Source organism: Puma concolor, chromosome C1 (genome assembly GCF_028749965.1).
Source record: "Puma concolor isolate L17-30 chromosome C1, mPumCon1.1.hap2, whole genome shotgun sequence".
Taxonomy (NCBI): Eukaryota; Metazoa; Chordata; class Mammalia; order Carnivora; family Felidae; genus Puma; species Puma concolor.
Genome location: NC_141674.1, coordinates 124,506,796 through 124,526,658, shown reverse-complemented (window position 1 = coordinate 124,526,658; position 19,863 = coordinate 124,506,796). Strand labels below are relative to the sequence as shown.

At 34.9% G+C, this 19,863-nt stretch overlaps 1 protein-coding gene across 1 annotated transcript in view; it reads right to left on the bottom strand.

Annotated features, from left to right (window-relative positions):
- The window catches only part of SLC35F5 (solute carrier family 35 member F5), a 37,550-nt gene that overhangs the window by 1,598 nt on the left and 16,089 nt on the right, over window positions 1-19,863 (bottom strand). The window contains exons 8-15 of the mRNA XM_025934203.2: window positions 19,049-19,130; window positions 18,357-18,444; window positions 16,568-16,632; window positions 14,531-14,635; window positions 11,216-11,375; window positions 6,747-6,837; window positions 2,063-2,217; window positions 1,453-1,546 (exon numbers count right to left, since the gene is read on the bottom strand). Of these exons, the coding sequence (XP_025789988.2) occupies window positions 1,471-1,546; window positions 2,063-2,217; window positions 6,747-6,837; window positions 11,216-11,375; window positions 14,531-14,635; window positions 16,568-16,632; window positions 18,357-18,444; window positions 19,049-19,130 (822 nt within the window). The 3' untranslated portion in view covers window positions 1,453-1,470. The remainder of the gene's footprint in view (window positions 1-1,452; window positions 1,547-2,062; window positions 2,218-6,746; window positions 6,838-11,215; window positions 11,376-14,530; window positions 14,636-16,567; window positions 16,633-18,356; window positions 18,445-19,048; window positions 19,131-19,863) is intronic.

The following is a 19,863-nucleotide window of genomic DNA, read 5'->3' as shown; positions in this document are numbered from 1 at the left end:
GAGGTGCATTCTCTAAAAGTGTAACAAAGGGTCTCTGGACTGTGGAAATGCCAAGCACAATCCACCACGACTCAGGTAAAAGTAACATTTACATCACCATGACCATGCAAACACTGCTTACAAATCTATCCATAATTATACAATAAATACACTGGGATGAGGAGGTGGTGGAAAAGCAGGCAAGTGGGGTGGGGAGAGAGGAGGATGAAACTTGAATGTAATCTATCCTCATCTACCAAAGTGGGAACATCAACTGAAGATGCCTAAAACAGAGAAATCAAGAAACAGAAGTATAAGTGTGGTACTTGAAGACAGTGTGTGAGGTGGGGTGGGGGGAGGGGGGGGAAGAGGGGGGTCAAAACAACTGACGAGTTTAACGTTGACTTCTTGGAGTGGGACGAGAGCAGAAGCAGGTGGGCAGGGCAGGCGGCAGCCGCTCTGTATGAGCAATCTCGTAGAACTAGAACTCGAACTCTCTCAACTATGTGCATGGGTGACCATCGTAACAATAAAAGATGGAATACAAAATGACCAAAGGAAAACACAAGACCAAGACACTTAGTCCTAGGTTAGAGGTGAATCTGCCACAAAGAGGATGACACTTAACCTTCAAAGGCCAATTTGAGTGCAAGGAGTTGACAGGAGTTGTTAAATGTTCTAAGTGAGGAGGGGAAGCCCAGCTGAGTCAGGAAACATTTCAATACAAACTGCCTCAGGTTATCTTAGAAGAAAGGGACCTGAATCTGCAGAATTTCAGTAATTTACTGTGATTTCTCATTCTAAATAAGTACATAACTACTTTTATAGCTGCCAAAAATATATGTTAGATGTATTTCAAGCATTGATGCAGCGAAAGATAAAAACACCATGTACTCGTCTGTCTTGTCAGAAATATAAAAGATAGTATTTTTTACAATTTTTTAAAAATGGGGAAATGTTCTTGAAACATTAATTGAAAAAGCATAGTCAGAGAATCAGGATATACACTATGCCAGTTGTGGAAAACACACACAGACATACAGAGAAAAGACTGGATATACACCAAATTGATATATTTTTTCTTACTTTTATACTAGAGGAAAAACATTTTTCTAAAGTGTATTATTAAATAAAATTATGATCCTTAGCGTGAATAAAAGTAATAGTTGAACTTGGGATCACTTAATTTGAGTCAGGCACTATTGCACACTTTAAATCTTACCAAGTATTTAATATTCCCAGTAATCTTATGAGAGAGGAGGGACTACCACAACCCCACTTCACAAATAAGAAAACTGAGGCACAGACAGGTGAAGAACCTTGTATAAGGTCACACAGCTAGTGCACAGAGAAGCTAGAATTGGAACCCAGGCAGTATGAGTCCAGAGCTTGACTCCCTTACCCTCTAGACAGTATGTGAGATTACAGGAATAAAGAACCTTATTCAGCACTAATACTAGCTAACATACAAACCTGGACTACAGACAACAGCTAACTAGCTCCGTCCTCCTGAGAAACACCGTGCATAGGAATGAGACTCTCGCACTGTTCACTGTCTTCTGGAACCCTTAAAAAAAATGTTTTTAAGGCAATAGTTAAGGAAAGCTTTTGAATGGAAAGGAGCCCTTAAAAATTATCTATTCTACTGGCTGAAGCTGTGAGGTCAACACTAAGACTAAGGCAAGACTTCCCAACAACATGCCCCAAGTTCTTTTTATAGTAGGATGTAAAAATCTTTCTCTCTTAAAAAAGAAAGATATTTGAAGCAGTGTTATCATATTTTATTTAAATTTTGTTCACACCAATGGAAGTTTTCTACATTTAAATTCATCACAGCAAAACAGTAAGCACTTTGGTTTTACCTATAAATCAAAACATTTTTTAAAGTAGTTGTGAAGAAACTATCTTACCACACAAAGGATCTAAACAACTTATTTTAATTTTATGTGACATAGTACATATAAAATTATAATCTTTCAGTAATTCTTCCCAAAGTGTCTACAAATTAGTCCAGCACGATACGATTTCCAGTTTAATTAGCAAGGATTATATTTTTAAAAACTTATACTGGAACCAAATATACCTCTGAATACGATGTTTTCTGCATATAAAGGCAAAAATTCTTCTGATTCCCACCATCACAGGATCCCAATTATTATAATGGCAGAGGAGAGTTACAATAAAAAATGAAAAAAATACAGGGATCGCGCCTGCAAAAAATAACCAAGAAAACTGCACCTAAAAATAAAAGATAGAAAAATAAAAACAATCCACCATTATCATTAAGACAACTTTATTCTTTAAAATAAGTTTTCCATTTATGAAAATCTGCAGGAATAAGTCAAAACACCAAGAAGATAATACTTAGCATTAATAATATATTAAGTATATTATTAAATATGAGGATTCAGAACTTCAGCATATGATTCCACTTGCTTAAATTACCAACAAAAACATGCCTTGCTTGGAAAATGGCCTAGGAAAGCCAGAAGGCATGCTTTTCCTGTATTAGGCATAGCACATCTGAGAGCAGAATTACAAACCATTTAGCTTTGTCTTCCACAACACATTGCCCATTTTTTTCCTGTACTGATTACTGCCGATCCTCAAGTAGATCCTCCCTTCAGTTTTGAAGTCATCTTCAAAAACTCACATTTTTATTTATTTTTACTTTTTTATTTTACAGATAGAGGGGGAGGGGGAGAGGGAGAGGGAGAGAGAGAGAGAGCGAGAGCGAGCACGAGCAGGGTAGAGTGGCACAGGGAGAAAGAGAATCCAGGTTCAGTGTGGAACCTGACATGGGGATCAATCCCATGACACTGGGATCATGACCTGAGCTGAAATCAAGAGTTAGACACTCAACTGAGCCAGCCAGGTGCTCCAAAAACTCACATTTTAAAAAACTATGCTATAATATGTTGTGATACATTGTGCTATGTTACCATTCCTTCCCAAAGACAGCACCAAAAACCCTTAAGTGCAACTTGTGCAAACCTTTAATTAACAGTTTGCAACAGGGGCACCTGGGTGGCTCTGTCAGTTAAGCATCCGACTTCTGCTCAGGTCATGATCTCACAGTTCGTGGGTTCGAGCCCCACATTGAGCTCTGTGCTAACAGCTCAGAGCCTGTAGCCTGTTTTGGATTCTATGTCTCCCTCTCTCTCTGTCCCTCTGCTGCTCACTCTCAGTCTCTCTCTCAAAATAAATAAACATTAAAAAAAAAATTTTTTAATTTGCAACAAATTCTCCTGCTTACTCTTAAAATAATTTGATTATGTAGTAACAAATGAAAAAAACTCCAAAAGGAAATCATGGCTTAAGTACACTAAAGACAACAAACAAGAACACTTTTACTAAGAAACGTGAGCCAGAGAAGACAGCAGCAAGCAGGGCCTCAGGGGTGAAGAGCCCATCAGATATCATCAAGGTTGAGCCTCCAATCCATCATTTTATCAGGGTTGTCAAGAAAATTGAAGATAATGAGATGCCATAAAGTGAAGAAAAATCTTTCCCTTCATTAGTTTACCTCTACCATCTAGATTCAACTAAGACTCAAAACCAATTGTCAAAGAAGGCTGCACTGATTGAGACTCAGCTGCAACCCAGTGGTGTGATTTGCTTTCAACATACTGATGAAAATAGTAACTCCTATCTTTAAAATAAGAAAAACTGCTTGTTCTCTGTAAGTATTAAAAAAAAAAAAAAGTGCAGTTCAGAATCATAAGCAAGACTCCCTCTGGTGGGAAACATATACTACTCCAGTTCACAGCACCATTAGTCAGAGCAAAGGGGTTTTGTGAGAATATTTTTTATGAGGGACTCACAATGCATAATGCAAGAATAATCACTGACAACTTTTAATATGCATGTCCTGCTTGCAGATACACACACAGGCTGTGAGCGTAAGAATACCCAGGAAAGAGCAGTCAGTAAGAGAAACTAAAAAGCCTTCACAATGCTATCAAATTATTGGCAAAACATATTCTTGGAATATTTGCCAGAATATTAATAATCTAGAAAAGCCATGACGTATTTAAATGACCCAAGACCAGAAAAAGTATGAAAACTTATGACTAATGAAAGTTAAAGATATAGATATAGTAGATAAGAGTGATTTCATGAATATTCAGCTAAAACCCTATTTTACAATTGAGTAAAAGTAAACTTTGTAAAGGTGGATAAAACCCTACTTGACCTTTAAAAGCAAAGTTCACCTGTAACAATGCAGTTATTTATGTGTTGCCACATAATAAAAAAGTTCTGATTTTATTTCCAACAAGCTATGAAGACAGCATTTTAAAATGAAGACACTGAGGGGTGCCCGGGTGACTCAAGTCAGTTGAGTGTCCAACTTCAGCTCAGGTCATGATCTCGTGGTTTGTGAGTTCAAGCCCCATGTTGGGCTCTGTGCTGACAGCTCGGAGCCTGAAGCCTGCTTAGGATTCTGTGTTTCCCTCTCTCTCTGCTCCTCCCCTGCTTGCCCTCTCTCTCTCTCAAAAATAAATAACATTAAAAAATTAAAAATAAAATAAAATGAAGACAATGACAAAAAATTGTCTACATTACTGTCTAAACCTAACTATATCTGGATATAAATGTGAATACTAGCAGAGATGCTTCCTCTCATACAAAATATCAATTATAAATAGGTTTAAATAATTTATTTTAAGCACAATAAAAAATACTGATAAATGCTGAAATTTCAGAAACTATATATAAATATAGTTGCTTATTAGAATTAAAAAAAAAAAAACATGAAAGTAGAGTTCTACTGTTTCTATTACAGTTCTGGGACACCCTGCCACTTTTTCTAGAAAGTATCTTCCTACCCTTGATTCTCACTGGAGGCCCAGCCAACTCATTTAACTGGGTGTCCAATTCGAGATGTGAAGACAATCGAGAAAAGACTGGTTATAGACTGGTTATGTTTTTCTAATCAATCAATCATTTATCTTCATTTTCCTTATGTTTTGCCCTCATCTTAAAATATCTGAATCCATAAATTACATACTCATTAAATAAAATTAGATCCCCTGTGACAGTGTTTTAAAAATCCTAAAATTTGGGGCGCCTGGGTGGCGCAGTTGGTTAAGCGTCCGACTTCAGCCAGGTCACGATCTCGCGGTCCGTGAGTTCGAGCCCCGCGTCGGGCTCTGGGCGGATGGCTCAGAGCCTGGAGCCTGTTTCCGATTCTGTGTCTCCCTCTCTCTCTGCCCCTCCCCTGTTCATGCTCTGTCTCTCTCTGTCCCCCCAAAAATAAATAAACGTTGAAAAAAAAATTAAAAAAAAAATCCTAAAATTAACCTTCAATTTTTATTTTTCAAATCAGCAAAAGCTGGTATTTTCAAAATATCAGTACAGAAAAGCTCATTTACACAGTAGTCTACCAAAATCCTCTTATACAGCACTCCCCTAGTTTCACCAGAGCAATTTTGGTTGATATTCAAGATCATGAGATGTGGAAGGACCTGGATATTATTTAAACCTATAAAGAATCTAATGATGTATAACTTCAGTGTTATGTATATGTTACAATATTCTCGCTCTTTGAAAATGCATGATATAGAAGATAACCTAAATTAAGGAGAAACTCTGTTAATAACCATGATAAATAAGCAAGAATTTACTGAGCCATGAAACAAAGTATCAGCACAGAACCGTTTTTTTTTTGTTTTTTTTTTTTTCAACGTTTATTTATTTTTGGGACAGAGAGAGACAGAGCATGAACGGGGGAGGGGCAGAGAGAGAGGGAGACACAGAATCGGAAACAGGCTCCAGGCTCTGAGCCATCAGCCCAGAGCCTGACGCGGGGCTCAAACTCCCGGACCGCGAGATCGTGACCTGGCTGAAGTCGGACGCTTAACCGACTGCGCCACCCAGGCGCCCCCAGAACCGTTTTTTACATAAAGAAAATACATATCATTGAGAGTATTTTGCCTTTATCCTAAGAACTGCACAAAGATCTAAAAAAAAATCTTTAAAACTTTGATTATAATTTCTACACATTATAAGCCTTAGGGCTTTCAAGTATTCCCTCTTCAAATTGTATTAAACCAAACTACACACACACACACACACACACACACACACACACACAATTTTGTTACTTAATTCCTGGAGTTCAAAGTTTTACAAACACTAAACTGATAAATGACTATACTACATCTTTTAGTTGAATATATATGGCATGCCTTTCTCCCCCTTACCCCCAAAAGCACTAAAGAAACTCCTCCCTTCGGGCTGTTAGAAGGTATTCTCTTTTCTGTGATGTTATCATTGCCAATGTTCATCATAAAAGTCCCTGCATCCAGACCAGGACATCACAGAAGAGGAACAGAGCACTTGCCCCTCCTGAACCAGACAGAAATGAGCATTTGCTGAGAAACATTATTCCTGTTGCTCAGACTGATAATAGTATCACACTATTAAAGAAACTTTGGAATTTATCTTAGAAATCAAAACACCACTAATTATATAATAAGATATATCCCATTTTCTATCCTATACCACTGACTTACCAAAGAAAACATGCAATAATCAGCTCTAAAACTGGAGAACTACATATAAAGATACTGTTTGTTCTTCACTAAGAAATTAAGAAAAAAAAAATTGAAAAGCCAAAAATGCAAGAGATTATCCATTTCTTTGGTACTTTTTATATATCTCTATGTAGTAAAGCACCTTGGGACATTTAATCATGTGCCCTAACTTTCACTGTCTCTGTTTTAAAACTACATCTAAAATATCTAATAAATAGTGCGTCTTACCTTTTGCATACACATGTCAGCTATTATGGACAGAGGTATTGTAAGGCTTAGTGCAAGTGTGCCTATCAACGATGAGGTAAGAAAGCAGCCCCTAAAAAGGAAAAAGAAGAAAATACATGTTTTCATATTAGAAGAGTAAAAAAACCAAAGGAAATATGGACATGAGAGATCAGGAGCAAAAACAAAAGCTTAGGACAGACTCAGACACAATAAAGCAACTAGAAAGATTCTTAAAGTTTACCTTCAAATACTAAAATTCCAAATAAGTAAGAATAAAACTTTCAAAGTACTTTATGCCTTTTTCCAGATCTGCTTACAGATATTATTCAATTTGGATGCATAGCTTCTATTTCATTAACATTTTTAATAAAATTGCTGAAAGAGTTCTCATAGTTTTGTAATGACGATACTTAGCTAACAAAGGAAACAGCTTTATTAAACTGCAGGACAACACTTCACACCACAGACTTCTAAGAAAGTGATAAGCCAACACGTGAGTCTTTCACCAAACCAAAAATATCTCACCCTCATGAAAACTAAAATAGTCTTCTGACCTGTGTTGTTCTTTTGGTTTGGCTCAGCATTGAAAAGGACTGGTTATTTTTTAATGGTACTTCTTTATTGCTTTCCATTTTTCTAGCAAATGTCCTAACCAAACTTAAGCTCTTCACTTTATTTTCCCCTTGAACTACCAATGTTGGTATCAAATTTTGAAATAGCAATCTGCACATGATTTTGTTTAGTTGAAAGAAAAAAAAAAATGAAAGAAAGCATTATACCAAATAGGTAAGCCATTTATACAGACTAATAATTTGTATGAAAAGAAAACAGGGCGCCTGGCTGGCTCAGTCAGTAGAACATGAGATTCTTGATCTCAGGGTCATGAGTTCGAGCCCCACATTGCAGGCAGAGGTTACTTTAAAAAAGAAAAAAAGAAAAAAAAGAAATTATAACCCAAGATAAAACTGTAATGCATGTAATTGTGACTTACAGACCCATGGAAATTCTAGGTTAGTAAATTCTAGCTCAGTATATATTAGTATTAATAATGCTATCCTGCAATAAAAGAGGCTATCTTGATAAAGTGTCACTCAACATATTCACTAGAGGCTATACCATTAGTTCTTAATGCAGGAAAGAGAACTCAAGTACTAGTGGTTCCCACTACTTATGAGCTAACTGCTCTGTGAAAAGACAGTTCAGGAGGTCAATTTTTCCTTTTTTAATGCAGCATATGTACTTAGAGACTTGTAACACAAAGTACTATCATAAAGAGTCTGAGATGAAGTATTAAAAAGGAAACTATTTGGGGTGCCTGGGTGGCTAAGTTGGTTAAACATCCGAATCTTGATTTCAGCTGATGTCATGATCTCACTGTCATGAGATCAAGCTTAGCGCAGAGCACGGAGCCTGCTTAGGATTCTCTCTGTCTCCCACTGCCCCTCCACCGCCTGTGCTTGCATGTGCATGCTCTCTCTCTCAAAATAAATACAGAAAAAGAAAACTATTTGACTTATACTGCCTTTTCCTAATTTAGCTGATGGCTGAATCCTTTTATCATTTATTATCATTTCAGGGGCACACTCTGGGAAACGCTGAGACAGAGAACTAGGTGCTACCATACAACATCTAATACAAATGGTACAGTATATGTGCTTTACAGCACACCTCAATTTTTTAAAAAGAAACAATGAGGGACAAGAACACATCTTCAATTTACAAAAAAAAGCTCACAACCATACTTTTAAATCTGTAGTTTACTACTCAGCCCTTGATTATGTACGCTGAAGTTTACTGTTCCATTTACAGTTAAACATAGAATAACCCTGCTTCTCCCAAAGAAGGGAATCATTATACATGCAAATTATGACTTCTGAGAAATGTGTATTTTCTTATAATTTAAAAAAAGGTAAAATATAGAGAGATATGTTTCTTATACTTATACTTGTTTTGTTGCCAAAAACACCCAGAGTATAAGGGATATGTTTGTTTCTTCACTGACTGGTTTGCTGCTACTGAGTTGTTATCATTAGTACTCTAAACACTCGAGTATTAGAGTGTATCTGAAAAATAAACCTTCTTGAGATCCTGAAAAATCCATTCTAGGTAAGGATAAATATAGCTTTTATCATAATATATGACTTTGTATAATTTAACTATTCAACAATACTCATATACTCATATATCAATACTCATATATACACAGCTGGGAATATAAGTTGTGTTTCCTCTGTGGAGAATGACATTGCAATTCTCTATCAAAATCTAAAGTCCCTATAATTGACTCAGTCTTTTCCACTTACAGATATTTATCCTAGAGAATGCTTACATATATACCCAAGGACATATAGGAGAATATTCAATGCTATTTTATTTACAAAGTAAAGGAATGGAAACTTAAAATGCCTCTCAATAAGGAACCAGTAACATACATTATATTCTACTTATTATGTTACATAATGGATTGAAACATAATGTATTAGAACTATACATAGGCTTTTAAAAATGAACTGAACCTAAGTGCTGATATGTGAAGATTTATAAGATAATCTGTGAAAAAAACCCAAAGTACAGAACACTATCTATAGTATGCTCCCATTTGTGTCGGGGGGTGGTAATTAGGAGACTGACACACCCTTCTGCACGTACAGAAAAATTTGTAGAAGGCTTAGAAGTTAACAGTGGTTGTCTATGAAAGAAAGGAATGGAGATTTGGAGTGAAAAAGAGATAATAGGATTTCCTTTTCATTGTACACCCTTTTGTATACCTTTGCATGAATTACTCTTTTCATTCTAAAAAAGTTATATTAAAAAAATTTCAAAACATGTTATTATTTATTTAAATGTAAAGTTTTTCCAAGGGAGCAACTAAAAAACTCACATAGAGAAATTACATGTCATGCTTGATCATCCTCCAGAACCTACATCAAATTCTGCTAAACATAATAAAACTCTATTGTATATGTTTATTAAAAATAAAGCTCTCAATAAAGAATGAGCATTTTAATACTTACAGGTGGCACAGTCCATGTTTACTATGAGTCTTAATGTAATAAGCATCATACTAAACCCTTTCACTAGCCAACACCCAAAGAAAAATTTAATTATTGCTTTGAAATATATTCATTTGCTTTGAAATTTTCTAATTTAAACTAAACTTAAAGAACTAGAAAACATGAACTTGTATTAAAATATGGTTAAGTACACATAATTATTTAAATTGCAGTAAAAAATGGCTGAAGATCAACAATTCTTCACGACTCAACTGAGTTCAATCAAAACTCTACCAGAGTAAGGAATTCTACCTGTCCAGACCCAAGAGTAGAGAGAGGCAAGAGAAATGAGACAAAAGAAATACCAAAATTGATAGAAAAGAATAGGATGAAAGAGAGTATATGATATATAATATAGGAAATAAAATACATAACTCTCTTTGATGCGCACCTAAAATACATGCAATGAAAGATGGAAGAATGAATGAGTAAATGGATTCTGATATCAAAGAGTTTTAGATCAGCAAAGGAATTTAAATACATACATTACTACAAATGAAAGTTAATCTTTCAGTACTACAAATGAAAGGGAGTGTGGGAGACTATCAAGAAAACAGAGAAATTTCCTTAATTGAGGAAGGGGGAAAGTACAGGCAAAGCATTAAGGAAATCCGTGGAAAAGGCTACTTTTGTTGTAGTCTTTTGCAAGGGAAAACTAGTTAGTAGTCTTAACTAGCATATAATAAAAAATTCCTTTTAGGAGTTTAGATACAATTTGTTTTTTTTTTTTTTTTTTTTTTTCAGTTCCTATTAGATGGAAACAGGACTAAGTATCAAGCTCTATATCTGAAAGATTTCTTAAACACCACACATAATATTGTCTTCAAACTATTTTAGGATCATTATGACATATCAACATACTTGGTATTATAACATTTCAAAGCATGTTATCATTCCAAGTTAATCGAGGTTTAGGGTTACACATCTGGCTCACCTACACGAAAAGCCCTAAGAATAAAAAAACAAAAAGCATCTATGAACGACCAGACATTCCAAAGTCTCCTAAATAAGCAAAGCTCCCTAGATTCTCACTCAGAACTCATGTTATTCATATTTAGAATATAAACCTCGCAAGTTTAGATGTCCATTAGGTAATGGCACCTTTCATTTATATAACATTCTGCCTTTAAAACACTTTTACAAATGTAGATCATTTATGTTCATCAGAAATTTATTCAACAAATATTTGTTGAGCTCATTCTATGTGCAAGGTAATACTCTACACAATGGGTGCACAGAAGTTAAAAGACAAAGTTCTTGCTCTAGTAGAGTTACTTTATTAAATTGTGAAGTGTGCGGGGTGGGAAGGTGCACAGGAGGAACCATCAAAAGACAGAAGAAATATAAAATACTTAATCTATCCCAAAGTCCATAAACTGGTAACTAATAAATGATAGTGTAATAAATAGTACATACCACAACCACAGGAACTCTGAGAGAACCGTTCCAATAAGGCCATTAATGATAATGCACATTAATACTACTTTATTGGGAAACTCAAAGTCCTCAAATCCAGTATAATGAAGTAAAAAGAAACCTGGCCATAAGAGCAGCAGATTAAACAGACCTACAAAACCTAAATATGTATAAAAGAGACAAAAGTTAGTAATTGTGATTTATTTAAAATTTTCAAACTTATAACTCTATAATTAGAGAACATTAGATTTTGCACAAAGAGTTCTAACTGGTTTTCTTAACTGGAACTTCTGTTTCTTTGGTTCATATCTATGGACAACTCAACACCAGAAAAAACTACACTAGCAGCTGGTGATCACTGAATCTTCAAGGTTCAACTATTCACTGCACGGAGCAACTCCTATGGAATAAACTACTTAATTCAGAAAGAAAGGTTGCTAACCTTAGCTACTAATAATTTAGTGTCTTCAAACTTAAAGAAACAATTGGTATATGGTATGTATATAGATATTCAGCCTAAATTATGAGGAAGTTGATGGCTGCTCCCTGATTCAACTCATATTTATGTATAAAACACCTGTGGCATGCTCGGAATAATGAAGGAAGTTTCCAAAACAATACATTCTTGGTTCTTGCCTTCCAGGAGCCTATAAACTAGTTGGTGAGAGAACATACCTACATAAATAGCTACTCAACATATGAACTAAGGACAGACTGACTACTCATAAAGGAAGGCTGTAACATTTAGTGGTTGACTGTATGTGCTCTGCAGTCTAATTGCTCTGGGTTCCAATCCCAGCTCCACCATTCACTAGTAGTGTAAACTTTGTGCAAGATGCAGAACCTCTTTGAAGCCTCAGTTTTCTAATCCGTGAGTGTAAAATCATACCTAAATAGGTTAGTGGGAGGATTAGATTAACACTTACAAAATACAGCATAGTACCAGCATAAAGTAAAAAGTTAGTAAAAGGTGAGCTATTATTGTTATTATAGAAATGCAAGTTTATATGAGTCCCTATGAATACAAAGACTGTAAAGAAAAAAATTACAATTTTATAGTAATTTTATTGCACTTTCTGTACAGTTAAACATTGCAGATCCACTATGAGATTCATCAGATAACTATAGAGCTTTCTTCAAAGTTAAGTTATAGTAAATATATATTTCATATTTGTTGCTAAATAATAGGCTAGTATTTCGGATGCCTAGTTAAATCTTTACAGGACTGGAGCACCTAGTCTCTATCTGCTCCTAAAGATTCACAGTTACCTGCCTCCTCTGAAGAATGGTCTCGGAGAGCAAACAAGCCAAATATTCCCAAGAAGTGATCACCCCACACTGTCTGCATCCCACAACTAACCCATAGAGGATGCACAAGGCTCCTCTCATGGCTGAAATCCTACTGTCTGTGAGGACGCCTGTGAGGAGAACCTAGACATTACCGGCTCCTTTCCCTCTCCATCTCCTGCCCTGACATGCCATGAACTGGGCCAAACCTCAATTATACTGAGACCATAACAGTTCTTTCCCCTACTCTATCCTGCTTTTCTTACTCCCTTGTCAGGTTTCCCTGCAAAGCATCCCCTCAATACATCACCCACAAGAAATTCCTGTCTCATATCCGGATTTTAGAATACCCAACTTAAGACATCTAGTGATAAAAATAAAAACAAACAAAATGACACATATACAGAAGGGATTCATGATCTGAAAAGCTTACACAACATTAAGAAGTTGTCGTAATCAAAACACCGAAATTTGGCATGATCAAAAACCAAATCTACTTTGCCGTCCCTGGACTATCAAGTCTATGGAATCCCACATGTATTACCAACCTCTGAACCTAAAAACAAAGGTCCCAATTGCTTCCACCCTCCAGAATCTGGCCTGTATACCCTCCTGTTCTTCCCTAAAGTGGGCTCTCCAGAACAATCGCACAGATTCACTCACTGTTCTTTGTTATGCTCTGCTCACATCTCCAACCCTAAAGAACCCTCCACAACCCAATCCTAACTTTTTTCTGGTCCTGCCTATTATAAAGCCTAGATCAAATCAATATTGTGTTATAGATCATGTCATATATGATATATAAAAATCACATATGATTTTTTTGTCTGTATGTAATAAGAATAAATTGAAACAATTTTTCCTGAAAATTGCCAATCTTAAAAAAAACACACACTCAAAAAATATTAGCATTTCACTCCATTCCAGGTGGAATTTTCTATGACCCTAAAATAAGACATTATTAAAGTTACCTTCATATTTAAGGCATATTTATTGAATTCCATACTTAAACTTGAGTGATCACCTGGTCTGGTAGCTTTCCAAATGTTTTGTTTCTGTTAAACTTTAGGTGAAGATATTCAAACATTTCTTAGCAGAAAAATATTTTCTACAAATCAAATTACAATGCAAAAGCCCAAGAAAACAGAGCTGTTCCAACTGAAGCAGCAAAGGGCTCTAAGAACCAGAACCATACATGCAACTCCACCTCCTCCCACCCATCCCAGGATCCTCTGCAAATCAGTTTGAAAGCTACTCATCTGTCCAATCTCCTTATTTCTCAGATGAGTATGAAATAAATGAAATTATAACAACTATATTCCTGGTCTCCTAATTCCCCATAAGCTGTACTTTGAACTTTCATCACCAGGCTTTTTTTAATCTACTGATATTCAGATATCTTTTAGAAGATATCTACAGGTATCTGACAGATAACACAACTATTTTACTCAGCTGATATCAGGCAAATGAGAACTTATAAGTTCTCATATTCAGTATTTTATTTACAAAAATTAAGAACTGATGCCAGAAACTACATTTTGGTAATTTGAAAAATCTATGTCATAAAAGAGCCTATATCTTAAAGAGCAGATGGAAAGCCTTTAAGTGTCCCATGAGTTTTAATGAAAAGTACATAGACTAGAATAGTCTTCTTTGCTTCTAAAAAGTCAAAAATGGTAAAATGTGTAATACAACAGGTATACTCTCACATGCTTATAATAGCATAATTCTTTCCTATCAATGAGGGAAATATCTGATTCACAGGCTGAAACATGAATGCAAAGAAGGCATTAGGAAGAATTTCTTTCTTTACTTCACACTGAGGAAACTGGCCTTCTGTCAGAGGTACACAGTTATGCAGGACAAGGTATGAGAAAAACACTGAGACTGGACTTCAAGAGCCTTAAAATCTGACAGTTTTAAAGAATCATATGGAGGAAAAGAGAAAGGCTTCCTTATTCCCTCTAGAACAAAACCCTAAGCTAATCATTCAGAGTAAATAGCCTCACAGGTTAAACATATTCTTACCAAAGAACATTGGAATATCCAACTTATCTTCTCTGTCTACTTTTCTCTTAATCATAACAATATAGACAGCATAGAGCATGGCTCCAACAAGAGACCAAATGGAACCTGTAAAAATCAACATAATGAGTTCACGCATTTTTCATTAATTCATTCAACACACACTTATTTAAAATCTAATACGATGTCAGATACTATTTCAAGAAGTACACAAATATGAAAAGATAAACTACAGCCCACCCCCTCCATGTCCTCCAGGAGTTCAGGAAGCAGTTTAAAGAGTGAACAAATGCATGTGCAAACATCCAATGATCTATACAAACACACATAATGTTAAAACCATGGAAGTAACTATTTGTTTTTTTAATTTTGAAATGCTACTTCAGTTTGACACCTGACACTGTCTGGTGTAATAATGGTTAAGCCATTGCTTATACAGTCCTCCCCACTGTCATGTATCATCTTTAGTATATATTGTACTACCATTTTCAAGGCCCTGTTCAAGTCCCACCTCTGCCACAAAGCATCCTCCTCCTACTCCACTGAATTTCCATCCTCTTGGTCTTCTATTTTAGACAATTTAATATTTACATGGTTAAATGTAATATTATTTTATTCTCTAGTGTTTTTATTTTGTAAGTCTAGGTAATGATTAAAGTCAAGAACTTGAAAAGTACAAACATACTTTTTAATGTTTTCTAAAATATCTAATACATGGCGTATAGTACGGGCATAATAAATGCTGATTCTCTTTAATATTAACTCATTCTCAAAGACATTTAAGTAAGTTTTAAAAACAGCTAAATTAATGTGCTGTCTGCCAAGCGACCACATTTAATACTTCAATTAATTATCCCAAATTCCAATGTTTTATTGAATCTATTTTTTAAAAATTTAACTTTTTTAAGAAAGCAAAAAAAGTCTATCAATAAAACCTCACGCATACACAACAAATACATATATCGTTTTACATATACAAAGCTGCTGTGGGTGAGAAATGATACAGTTCAAGGCACAGCTATCAGTTCAAGGGTGAGAAAGACATAAGCAGTTCAAGGCATGAACTATGCCTGGGCAATAACCAGGGATAGCTTAGAAAGCAGTGTTCCATTCAATGAATTTCAAATATCTAAACAAAGTATCCAGAAGGAAGCCATAAAACTGGGTTCTACTATCTTTGTTTTTGTTCAGTCTAAACAATAGATCAAAACTGAGTGTTCACCATAGCACTAAATGTTTCAGGCAAGAATCATGAGTGAACCACAAAATTAGTGGGTGCAAGTATAATAGAAACATGGTATGTGCGTAGTCTTAAAGTATCTCCCTACAAGATGCTTACTAGTTGCAAAGAAAAAAGTTAGTAACTTGACACTGGAGCATCCTGGCAGGCACTACCTTAAAAATTAGTCACTACTAATGGGACAACACCATGTGCCTTCTAATATGATTTACTGATCAGGACACTTCCAATATCACTTCCATGGCATTTTAATCAAAAATACACAACATAAATTTAACCATAAGGAAGTATCAGACAAACCAAGAGTGAGGAACATACCACAAAACAACTGGACAGTATCCTTTCAAAGTGTTAAGGTTATAAAAGAAAAAAAAAAAAAAGACTGAGGTACAGTTCTAGATTAAAGGAAACTAAGGAGACATGACAACTAAGTGCAACAAGTGATGCTGGACCAGAAAAAGAACATTCATGGGAAACATGGTGAAATATGAAAAGGATATGCAAATTAACTAAATTATAATCAATGTTAATTCCTGATTTTTGTAACTATACTGAAGCTATGTACACAGCGGAGAATCTGAGTGATGGCTATATGAGAATTCTATTAACTATTTTCTAATTTTTTTACATGATTTCCAAAAAAACGTTAAAAAAAAAAAAGGCCCCATTAGTGCCCACCCTCTGTGTGTGTGTGTGTGTGTGCACATGCACATACATGCACACAAGGACATAAACACTGATATGTACAAACTGTCTTGTATACTGTAACAGAAAGAATGCAAAGTCAAGTACTTACTTACCTATTGTATCTCTTCCAGCAGATTTTTCAGACCCTGACAAATTAACCAGCACAACACCTCCAATGCTGTGAGAATAAGAGCATTACTAATAAGCAAAATAATACATTCCTTAAAAGGGCTAGTAATGAAGATAAAAATTATTTACAAGTAATCAAGACTATGCTCAAAACTGAGCAAAACTTAAACTGTCAAAGAACTTAGTGATTTAATTAATAATATTTAGCAATGATAACAGGACAGTGTAAATGCTATACTTGTATTCAAATCATTTAATTCTTGCAAAATGTACAAATTACTTTATAATAAAGGTATTACTGTTGTTACCATTACCATTTTACACATGAGAAAACTCACACACAAACATATGAAGTAACTTGACCAAAATCACACAGATGGGACTGAATCTATCGGTAGCCTGCTTCTAGGTAAGTATTCTTACCTCCTATGCTACCTACTGCTTTTGGTTAAGAAGTAACCAACTTTTCAGCCTCTTCCAAACTTGTTTTTGAAGATATGCATACAGTATACCCATACAAACCTAGCGATAGCACAAATGCTGCCTATTGGTAAAACCTAAATTAACAATAAAACCATACTTAAATATTTGAACGATTAATTATAAATTGACAAAAAAATTCAACCGAATTAAACTTCATTTACTTCCCCAATACAAATATATTGTATTCCCCTAACACAAGAATAGGTTTAGCTAAAACATTAGCTAATCATACATGCAAAATAATAAACTTCTAGTGGGCATAACATCTAAATAATAAATTAGTTGGGTCAACCGGCCTACCCCTGAAAACTACCATGGTTATGGCTAAAAGAGAAAAACACACCGTAATAAGAGCTACCACGTATGTGACTACCAAGTACCTCAGTCCCTGTGATAATTGCTTTTTATATACACTGGCTCCAAACTTTCAAACAAGGCTAATACGATCATCATGTTCTCACCTAGGAAACTATCTCAGAGAGCTTAAGGAAACTGACAGGAAAAAAGAACAAAGCTCTGACTCAAACCCAGCTCTGACAGCTAAGAAACACTCTTCATTAAATCATTCAACTTTCTTCTCTGATTTCTGATTTTTTCTCATAAAGACAACAGCTTTATGAAACCAATACATCTTTGTTGAGTACTGTCAGTAAGCAAAGCCCTACGCTACACTGCAGGCGGCACAAATAAGCAGCAAACAAGGCTCTGGCCTTTAAAGGTTTATAACCCATAGAAAAGACAAGACAAACATACACAAAGTTACATAAAAGATTTAAATACAGTTATTGACAATACTGATGTTACACACTAATTCAAAACTGCCAGATGGTTTATACAGAAAACAACTGAAAGATCATGTGAGGATGAAATAATCAGAGAAGACTGCACGTTTGATTACTAGGAGATATAAAACCCAAAACCAAAACAGAAAGAGGAACTTGTTTTAGGAGAAGGAAACAGGAACTTGGGAGGTGATGAGGATTAAGGTGCCACATTAAGTTAAATGTAAACATCAGTACAATACACAGTAGTATACTGTCTGTCCTCACTTGAATGGGAACCAAAGCTGCTTTGGGGTCCCTCCCTCCAGTTAACTCTCCCCAGGACCATTTAGAAAACTAAAGAAGGACCCGATCCAAGGCTGCATAGCATGATATCCACATAAACCCTTCTTTCATCCTCATCTTGCTTTGCCATAGTATAATATAAACTATCCTATGTCACTAACAGAAAAATTTTAAACATTATATTTTTAAGCAGAATTAACTAGCTATTATGGTACATTCTTACCTTAAAATTACAGCTAGTAGTTTAGAAAGAGTAAATCTATCTCCACTGTTACTTGGAAACACTGCAGCAAGAATTAAGGTAAAAAGTCCTGCAGGGAAAAAAGATACATCAGCTTTAATACTGTGGAAAGCAGCCTTTAAACTAAATCATGTTTATTTCAACAATACAGATTAAGTATAACCCTACTTATTTTAAACTAATAAGAGTTAAATTGAGCATTCAGAGTAACATTATGACCTCATCATAATCAAGCATGTGTGCTCAAGTTATTTTTACAGCTTCAAAAATACTTTTTCTCTCCCAGATTTGGAAGGTGATTCAATTTTTAAAATAAAACATCTTTCATTGGGTAAATTATGGTTCTGAAAAAAGCAATTACATTTAGCCAAAGGGTCCAGAAAAAGATCTTCAGAAAGAATATGTGAAAGGAATGACAACCACAATACAAAAAAACAGCCCATCAAACTTTAATATGTTGTTATATAAAAAATGCCATAACATAGTCGAAGGAATGTAAACAGTACAAGGCCACAGCATAAAACTACAAACATTTATGTAGTTACAACACACTAATGTACATTATTAGAATGAATGTAATTTGTAATAAGATAAAAATGTGTGTATATGTACATACACATATAACAGAAAAAGGTTTCAAGTTATAATGTAAATTTTGAAGACAAATTTCTTACCAGAGGTTGAGGACAAGATATTAACTATAGCAACCTGTGTGTCCGAAAGTGCTTCTTGATATGACAAATTTGCCAGAAACCACTAAAGACAAAGAAAACAAAGTGAACCCAATTGAATGACATGCTTACATCTGTCACAGTTTATAGGACCCTCCTTTTTTTTTCTCCCCCTAAATATTTTATCATAAGAGCTTTTAAAAAGTTGCTTTCTATTGAAAAATCACAAGCTCAAAAAAGAGGGCATTTACAATTAGATCTAAGATCGTTGCTATTCAATTTCCCTTAAGAAATTAACAATAGCTCATTAAAATTAGTATTCAAGTTTTTTTTTTAATGAGGGTAAAACTGAGTATCAACTTTAAAATTTGCTTTATCCAAACACTTCTAGCATTCTATTAAAGTTTATCTAAATCAAATTTGAATTTGGGGAAATTCTCCAATATTAAAATATGTACAGATAAATATAGCATGATGAGAAATCTACTCAACGAGATGATGCCTATGGGGATGGATCAAGGTAGCTACCAACTAGGTAGACTGATAGATAAAAAGACATTCATTTTGGAAATCTAAAAAAGTCCAATAAAAAATGTGAATTTGCTAGCTAATTATGATTATTTCTCTGATACTCAGTTTGGAGACACAATACAAAGAGTTCTCATAACTGGATATAATTTAAGGAAGTTTTCCAGTTTGAGGATTTTTTTTTTTTTTCTTCTCTTAGGCTCATCCAGGCTAGGATATTCTTATATCCTCAATACTGTGCCTAATTTAAGGAATAAGAAGTAAGACTTATTTTTGATGAAGCCTGATGT